At 37.9% G+C, this 9,697-nt stretch overlaps 1 protein-coding gene across 1 annotated transcript; it reads left to right on the top strand.

Annotated features, from left to right (window-relative positions):
- Positions 1–3,755: 3,755 nt before the first annotated feature.
- On the top strand, positions 3,756–6,125 carry LOC140578812 (uncharacterized). The gene is made up of 6 exons (XM_072700787.1): positions 3,756–3,894; positions 4,000–4,210; positions 4,498–4,709; positions 4,793–4,940; positions 5,142–5,251; positions 5,594–6,125. Exons 1-6 carry the CDS (start codon positions 3,760–3,762, stop codon positions 5,903–5,905), a joined length of 1,128 nt encoding a protein of 375 aa, XP_072556888.1. The 5' UTR covers positions 3,756–3,759; the 3' UTR covers positions 5,906–6,125.
- The last annotated feature ends 3,572 nt before the right edge of the window (positions 6,126–9,697 follow it).

Here is a 9,697-nt window from a genome sequence, read left to right as displayed (position 1 = left end):
GCTGCCTCGCAGGCCTCAACTTGGTCCCCTTGTACAACTGAATCTCCAATTCTGGCTAATTCCTCCCTCAAAATATTTTCGAATGGAATGCCGCTTTCCACTGCTAAGTCTTTGAGCTCAGAAAGATAGGCTTTAGTTGCAGATGTGCCCACATCACTGACACAAACACTTGCCAGGCTCTGGATATGATGCTTGATCTGTGGGTCAGCATCACATGGTCTTGAATAAGGCAAGTTAAGCTTCTCCAGTTCTTTTAAAGCTGCGTCATACCTATATTCAACGATAAGTTTTCCCCCTTCTCCAGACGTAGGTACTTCAATCAGTCTCGCTATAGAACCAAACTGCTTCAAGAAGTCATAGACCTCATTGTCTATTTCTTTGTTGGTTAGCCCACTAACTAATACTGCATTTTGAATTTTAACACATTCAGATTTCACAATTTCCATGGTAACGGAAAAAATATATAACAGTGCCTCAAAAACTTGAACAGTTCAACTCAAGAATACCCTTGTCACATAGAAACAGTGAAGCTCAATTAAGTGATTGTATTTCCTGCTACTCAATTATGCTCCACATGAATTTTAGAATCCAGCATCAATATTTATCCTGTCCAGCTTCAACACTACAACTTACCCCTCCTGGCTGGCTCGCCAAGTTTTTCCCTGTAACCCGCTACCAATGGGAACAACCCGATTATGCAGGTAGATTACAGTGGACCAGTGTCTAGGTTTGTAGGGAGGGGTTAAGATTTGAGCGTCAAACACAATGAGTAGCAAGGGTCTTGGTTAACCTCAAATAGTATATTTACAAGACACAAAGAAATAATAATTCAGCATCTCAAAGACATACACAATTTAGATTTAAGCCGGCATTTCAAAATAAAATGGGAAAAATGGAACACCAACACCCCAGTCGAATAGTCCTGGTGTGTGACTGTCAAGACGAGAGCTCTCTTTCCTCTTTTTTCCACAATAGTCTGGGTGGCACCCACAATCCTACCAGACCGACGGGGTCGGGGTAAGAAGAATCCACAAGCACTTCTTCTCTTTAAATATTCCTCGGTGGTTGGCTCGCCATCTCCTTCCTCAAGGAGAGAATCCAAATTATGGGCTCTTCCGGATCCCAAAAAAACCTAGCCTGCATATTTACAAGACTAATATTACAAAAACTCACCATAACTGCATCAGCATACTTTCATACATAAAATTCAATGTATAGTAATGTTAAACATTGATCATAAAGTGTGATCTTTAAGTCTCTATAATCATTTATTGTGATTATATAATCTTAATCATAAAATATACATATACATACATATAGATATTTCCTCACTCCCTCTTCTAACATGAGGCTGAATTTTAGCAGGGTTTATCTGCTTAACTCGTATTAGCCATCTTCCAACATACCGGTTCAGAGTTTAACAATGTAAAATCCACAAAGGTTCTTAACCCTAGTTCAATTATAAAACTCCAAAATACAACATTGTTCGTGAAAAAAAATGACTACAGTGACGAACAAAGTAGGACGTCACCCTAATACCAGGCCAGCAGTTAACCTGTAAGCTAACAACTACACCTCCATTGCTCGCCGATAGACATTCATTTGCATAACATGTACAGATCAACAACCTCAGTTGAATGGCTTTAACAAAGCATAATCACGATGAATAAACCATATACCATTACAGTGAAACGAAAATGATAAAACTAATAAATCAGCATCTTGCTACGAATCTACTACCTAGCATTAGGTACACTTACTAACTAAAAAATTACTCACCAAGACTCCAAGTAAGCGTCCCCAGCATTTTTGTTGCAAAAAAAAATAAAATAAAATGATGTGCTTAAACTATAGTCAAATCGCAAAACTCTGATACTCCTTTCCCGCCAGCAACCCGCTTTTCTTTCTGCGCTCTCTTTTCCTGCTTCACCCTGGGTTTTTTTCATCTTAAGGGGGCGGAGCTAGAGTGTTTTTGTTTTTTTAAGGGAATAGCGCCACATAAACTGTCCAACTAACAAAACCCAATTAAGCTCCCCTAAACGAAATAAAAAAAATATACAACTTTAAACTATGCACAAACTAAAACCTCTTCCAAATAATGAATATATCCTTATCTATTTTATGCAACACAGGTGTTCCTACTGGGTTACACAATGTTACCAATCGAGTAAAAAAAAAAAGGTTACCATAAGGTGAGAAATTATTTTGTTTACCATCTCTCCAATGTCTAACCAATAGCGTTAATGATCTGAATATAACTTTTCCGCGATATAATTAACGCAACAACATGCCGTCAGAAGTGGAGCTAATGCACATAAGAATGATGGCTGCCATCCGGTTTTACAGAAGAAGACGCGGCTCAAACTACCGCACCTCTGTGTGTTAATGAGAGGCAAGTGCGCGTGCCACAGAGCTTGGTGGCCTGTCCAGGTTGACAATTTACTTTCTGGACTAGTCGAGGCTCCTCTCCTTTGCTCAGGTCCGCTGTACACACTCAGTAAAGAATCTGAAAAATCGGTTAGCTGTGGTAGTGTGACGATTTCACATACTTTTGGGCATAATTGCTTTGAGTCTGTGAAGACCTTGGTATGAGTAAATAAATATAAAATACCTCTGCATCATAGCCAAGGCTAGTTAAGCTGCAAGCCTGTTAGCCTTACTATGTTAAATGATAATTTAACTATGTTATTTAACATTAACATTCAGCTTACTGTTGACAATATTGTATATCTAGATAATGAACTGGATATTTCTCAGTCTTGTTAAACTTGTAAAGGTGTCAGATAAGGTGTCACTTTTGATTGCGACACAGATCTAGAGTTAGAATGTTCCTACCCATGACCCAACATGATGTTTGTTCCTGTCCTCAGGTAAAGGTGCAATTGCCAGGAACATACAACAGAATCATGGAGGGATTGGATGATGTTACAGTATCCATTCTAAATGGTATGATGATATTGAAATTTGAAAAAAACTACACTTATGTTAATTGTCATCTAACTGAATAGCTTTGGGTGCATGCTGACACTGGCTTCAAAGACTAATTTCATTTAACTAGTTTTGTAACACCAAAATATCTACATTTTATATTTAATAATATATTTAAAATGTTATAGTTCTATTTACATTTATTAGTAGGTGGAAGATGAAATGCCAAGAGGACAATTTGGATTTTAGTTGCCCTGTCAAATTCAATATTGATAATATATGAAGTTAAAGTGATATACAAGTTTTTAATTCTAGAGTTTTTTAACGATTATCTGTGTTTACAGCTGCCAACATAGATAATGTCTTGCTCCACACCCTCAGTCGTGATGATTTAAGAGACCTTTTTCCCGGGCCAGAAAACTTTCTCAGGAGGAGACAGTTGTGGACTTTCTTTCACAAAGAGGCAAGTTTGGATCTGAAAACACCTAGCATAACACATTTTGTTTGAAACTCTTGTAGTGGTTATGTTTTGATTGTCTCTCTTAGGATGAGAATCCCTCCTTAACAGACAAAGCTGGTCCTGAGGAAACAGGAACTGTGTTTTCACCTCAAGGAACACCACCATCTCCCCAGACATTTACTCCTTTGATAAAGAAAACCCAAGAGAAGACCCTACAGCTTCCCAGTCCTCCTGAATATGTGATCTATACAGACAGTGAGTTGGAATTGGCTCGTAAGCACTATTTTGAGATGGCCCGCACTGGTAGAGAGGGGGAAACTGGCATGTCGAAAGAGTTGAGATGCAGGCTGGTGAGGAACACTGTCACCAGCATGATTTCAATCTTGAGGGCAAGTCAGCAAGGAGAAGAGTTCCGGTACCCTTCCAAGCACGAAGTTACTGCAATGGCTAAGAAACTAGTGGAGTATTATCCCATGCTACGTGACAAAGATTTACATACCAAACATGTATGTGATCAAATTTTATTATCATGGTGTAAAATTAGATATTTGTATATATGAATTCGGTATTATACTAAAGTTTAATTTTTGAAAAAATTTTAATCACTACAGACGAGCATGTACAGTTACCTTCAGAAGAGGATTCTGAATTTAAAGTCCCCTCGAAAGAGGCAGGGGCCCACACCAGAGAGGGGCCATTCAAACAAAAGGCGTCACATTGAGTTCTCACCAAGTGACCAGGGAGAAGAGTATGATGGTGATTCAAGTGGTGGATCAACAGTTCTTTTGCCACCAGGGAGCAGTTTTGATGGAGAGATTTCGTGTAAGTTAAAAATTACAATTAATTGTAGTTATGGCAATAACGATGGACATGAATTTTATGGTAGTTTTGGATATCATGATATATTGCACATATTGATACTTTACATTTAAGCTGAGATTAGATTTAGATATATTTGTGATGTGACAGATGATTTTTCATTTTACATTTATTTGACTTTCTGTAGAATAAACATGATAAATGTATAACACTCATAGGATGTTATGCTTGCTGGTATCATTTAGGTTGATATGTTGGATCCAGTTACTGATTTGTATTTTCCCTTTTAGTTGACATGGATAGTTGCGCAACACAGGCCAGACATTACAAGACTCTGCAGGAGATTTATAAGAAGCCAAAACCCAACCAAGATGCTGTCTGCCAACTCCTTGACCTTGAGTTTCAGTCAAGAAGAGCCTTCATTGATGGAGATGTACTGAAAGAAGAGGATAGGCCAACAAAGATTCTGGAGGCATATCCATGTTTCAAGGAGCTTCACAATGTACAGTAAGAGATTTAGTTTTTATTGTGACTTCACCACAAAGCAAGCTCTGTTTCGGGTTTTAATGCTTACTTGCAAAATAGGTAATGGATGAGCTGCGGCGGATCCTGGATAAGGGCAACAGCAAATTCATAGCTGAAGTAAAGAAGAGATGGGAAGACTTCTGCTCCATGGTACAGTTTTATGGTGTTTGGAAGAAGGTGTTGAAACCACTTATGAACCTGGGTAAAGGTTAGTGCTTTTATCTTCGCTAGCTGTTTTCACAGACATGAGTATAAATATGATTGTGTATGTTGTCGACACTGATGAAATAAAACCAGAATAATTGTACTGTTTGTGATGACACAGAATTTTCTGTGACCTCAAGATTAAGTGGTTAATCAAATTTAGGCAGGATAACCTTGAACTAAAAGTTGATTTATTCTGTTCCAGTGGAATACAACATAGCCCTGTTCAGGGCACTTCCCACACTCTTCCCCTCACCAGCTGTGCCACCTAAGAAGCTGGGACATGCCAGTGAGGCACTGCTTCATGTCCTTCAGGTCAGTGTTGGCTCATATTTTGTATCGGTTAATGTATGTGTGCAAGGGCTTTCAGTTTGTATTTTTACAATTTAAGAGTTAAATTGACATTTAGTGCATCTCTGCCCCTAAAAATAACTGAATTTTCACATGAAAATTGATAGTCTCTTAGGATTATCTTGATTACGCGAAAACAAAACAGAATATAATTCAATCAATTAATATGAAAATTATGTGTACAACATGTATTCTATGATTGTGATAAAGGATATATTTTAAATACACACTGTTATCTCAGTAGTTGGACTGCTCTGGTAGCTTCAGTTTGTCTGTTCTGCCCTGAGAATTTTTTTGTCTGTCCAGCCAACAGAAAATCCAGCCGTGTACCTCCAGAGGAGATCTCTCTTCAGCCCTGTTTTGCTTTTCGATGGATCTCGCTGTCTTGTGGTAATTGGAACCACTCCGATCACCACATTTGCCAAAGAAGACCTCAGTCAAGGTTTGCTTTATCTGATGGCATACTACTACACCCTGCATCTCACCTATCCAAAGTGTGTGGCAACCCTTCTGTCTGTCATTCAGACTGAAGTGTTAAAGGACAGTATCCATGAGCGAGACACCACAGGGTCATATAAAAAAGCCATGGCAGAGTGGAAGGGTTTCATTGAGGAGTAGAGCTGCTCAGACGCATGTAATTTTTATATCTGTGGTGGAAAGTTTTTTGGGTTTTTTTGACCTGATAAAGAGTTATATAGACAGTTTTAGTAGCTTTGAACGTTGATCACAGTTAATAAACTGGTAAACAGTTGTGACAAACACAAAGTAATGTAACTTTACCATGACTTTGTCCTGTAAGTGAAAGTTACTATTAGTTTAATAATAATCACAGTGTAAAATGTCTGACATTACATTATAACCTCAACAGTATTATTTCTGTGGGTTTTTTTGCACATTCATGTCTGCAGTGCTTTGAGCAATTGTTACTATTTGGAGAAACAATTCAAATAAAGGTTATTTATACTGTATATTGTGTGATGTTTTATTAAGTGTATATGCTGTGTCTGGTTTTGAGACAGAAACACTATTATTAATTCTTGAAATCAGAATAATCATCTTGTTTAGTTGATCTTGTTTTAACATGAATTCTCTCAAAGTGAGAAAGAAATAACACTGAAAGAAGCTTTGACAAGTTAGTTTTGAGTTTATTTGACTTAATAAAGTACTTGGAATAAGTGTTTAATCACTAGTTTTAATGTATTTCTCACTAAAGCCTAGATATTTTTTCTTATTTCAGGAAATCTTACCAAGTGTAATTATCTTACTGCACTGGCAGATTATTTCACTTGATTATAGTGTGAATCTCCTAAGGATAAGTATTTTTTTCCTTATAATTAGATACAGTCAGGTCCATAAATATTGGGACATCGACACAATGCTAACATTTTTGGCTCTATACACCACCACAATGGATATCAAATGAAACGAACAAGATGTGCTTTAACTGCAGACTGTCAGCTTTTATTTGAGGGTATTTACATCCAAATCAGGCGAACGGTGTAGGAATTACAACAGTTTGCATATGTGCCCCCCACTTGTTAAGGGACCAAAAGTAATGGGACAATTGGCTTCTAAGCTGTTCCATGGCCAGGTGTGTGTTATTCCCTCATTATCCCAATTACAATGAGCAGATAAAAGGTCCAGAGTTCATTTCAAGTGTGCTATTTGCATTTGGAATCTGTTGCTGTCAACTGTCAAGATGAGATCCAAAGAGCTGTCACTATCAGTGAAGCAAGCCATCATTAGGCTGAAAAAACAAAAGAAACCTATGAGAGAGATAGCAAAAACATTAGGCGTGGCCAAAACAACAGTTTGGAACATTCTCAAAAAGAAGGAACGCACCGGTGAGCTCAACAACACCAAAAGACCCGGAAGACCACGGAAAACAACTGTGGTGGATGACCAAAGAATCCTTTCCCTGGTGAAGAAAACACCCTTCACAACAGTTGGCCAGATCAAGAACACTCTCCAGGAGGTAGGTGTATCTGTGTCAAAGTCAACAATCAAGAGAAGACTCCACCAGTGTGAATACAGAGGGTTCACCACAAGATGTAAACCATTGGTGAGCCCCAAAAACAGGAAGGCCAGATTAGAGTTTGCCAAACAACATCTAAAAAAGCCTTCACAGTTCTGGAACAACATCCTATGGACAGATGAGACCAAGATCAACTTGTACCAGAGTGATGGGAAGAGAAGAGTATGGAGACGGAAAGGAACTGCTCATGATCCTAAGCATACCACCTCATCAGTGAAGCATGGTGCTGGAAGTGTCATGGCGTGGGCATGTATGGCTGCCAGTGGAACTGGTTCTCTTGTATTTATTGATGATGTGACTGCTGACAAAAGCAGCACGATGAATTCTGAAGTGTTTCGGGCAATATTATCTGCTCATATTCAGCCAAATGCCTCAGAACTCATTGGACGGCGCTTCACAGTGCAGATGGACAATGACCCAAAGCATACTGCAAAAGCAACCAAAGAGTTTTTGAAGGGAAAGAAGTGGACTGTTTTGCAATGGCCAAGTCAATCACCTGACCTGAATCCGATTGAGCATGCATTTCACTTGCTGAAGACAAAACTGAAGGGAAAATGCCCCAGGAACAAGCAGGAACTGAAGACTGTTGCAGTAGAGGCCTGGCAGAGCATCACCAGGGATTAAACCCAACGTCTGGTGATGTCTATGTGTTCCAGACTTCAGGCTGTAATTGACTGCAAAGGATTTGCAACCAAGTATTGAAATGTATAAGTTTGATTTATGGTTCTTATTCTGTCCCATTACTTTTGGCCCCTTAACAAGTGGGGGGCACATATGCAAACTGTTGTAATTCCTACACCGTTCGCCTGATTTGGATGTAAATACTCTCAAATAAAAGCTGACAGTCTGCAGTTAAAGAACATCTTGTTCATTTCATTTGATATCCATTGTGGTGGTGTATAGAGCCAAAAATGTTAGCATTGTGTCGATGTCCCAATATTTATGAACCTGACTGTAGCTGTTTTTTGCAGTGTACACAATGCAACCAGCTGATTAGCTCCCAACTTTCACCATACAGCTAAACTGTCCAATTTTCTCTTGCAGGAAAGGTGAGATGTTCTTTCCCTGATGTGGACACAAGATCTTTAAAAGAAGCAGCTCGCAACAAGCTCTCAAATGAGCGCAAGCTTAGCAGCCGTGGGATGTACTAATTTTATTTGTTGTTTTTATTGTTTATTTTATTTGTTTGCATTTGCTTTGTCATTGTTCTTTTCCCTGGTTTGTAAGGTAAGAAAATGTTTGTGAACACTGATGGTATGTGTTACAAATAAAATGTGTTAAACTGTAATACGACAAGTGTTTTATGGTATGTCACATTCTAACATCCTACTGTGGTACTTTGTCATCTTGGGCTAATTTATAAAATGCTTATGACATGCGTACACCTCTCTTTCAGCTGTAAAATCTGTAAATTGCAAGTGATTATGAAAATGGATGCAGCTAAATGGTTTCAGATCACCACCTTAAAATGACACCTAATTAATGTCATTAACATATAGAATAGCACCACTCAACATCAAAATCATTTACTTTAGAATAGCAAGCGGCAAGAATGGCTTAAATTTACAAAAACCTGCTGGATTTAATAATCAAAAGTACATACATCTGTTTTCATGTTAAAGACCATTTTTATAAATATTAATGTTGCTGTGGACTTTAGTGTACACACATTCTAAGATCAAATTTGTGCATGTACACACTTTATAAATGAGGCTGTGTATATCATCTCATGATCACTAAAGTCTTGTCTTGCATGTTTACTACATATATTTTCAGATTATGACAAGTATGTAAGTAATAACACCAGTTATCATGGACAAACAACACTTGTAGGAATACCACAGAATGCTACCCTAACTTAAAAGGTTAAAGGAATACCACAGAATACTGCAAAAATGTGACAATTAAGGGCCACGGGTTTATTACAGGAAATTCATAGTATTACTGCAGAAATATGACTATAATGACACAAGAATATCTCAGCAGTATTGCATACTGTACAACACAGAATCCTGTGGTAAATACTATATTAATGTGTAAGTAATACCACACATTACCGCAAGAATATTACATACTGTACAACAAAATCCTGTGGTAAATACTACAAAAATGTGAAATTAATACCACACATTACAGCAAGAATATTACAGGAATATTACATACTGTACAACATAATTATGTGGTAAAATGTCCCAAAAAACAACACAATACTACACAATTACCACACTAATTTTATGTGGTACTTTTGATGTGTTACCAAATGTAATACCACAGGACATTTTTGTAAGGGTAGTACAGTATATGCTCTTCTTGTTTTATCCGGTTCATTTTGTGTTTAAATGCTAAAATGATGTAATTTTTTGGGGCCAGGAACC

This window comes from Paramormyrops kingsleyae, chromosome 1 (assembly GCF_048594095.1).
Source record: "Paramormyrops kingsleyae isolate MSU_618 chromosome 1, PKINGS_0.4, whole genome shotgun sequence".
NCBI lineage: Eukaryota > Metazoa > Chordata > Actinopteri > Osteoglossiformes > Mormyridae > Paramormyrops > Paramormyrops kingsleyae.
The sequence above is the reverse complement of the archived record's forward strand: the minus strand, read 5'-3'. Positions and strand labels throughout refer to the sequence as shown.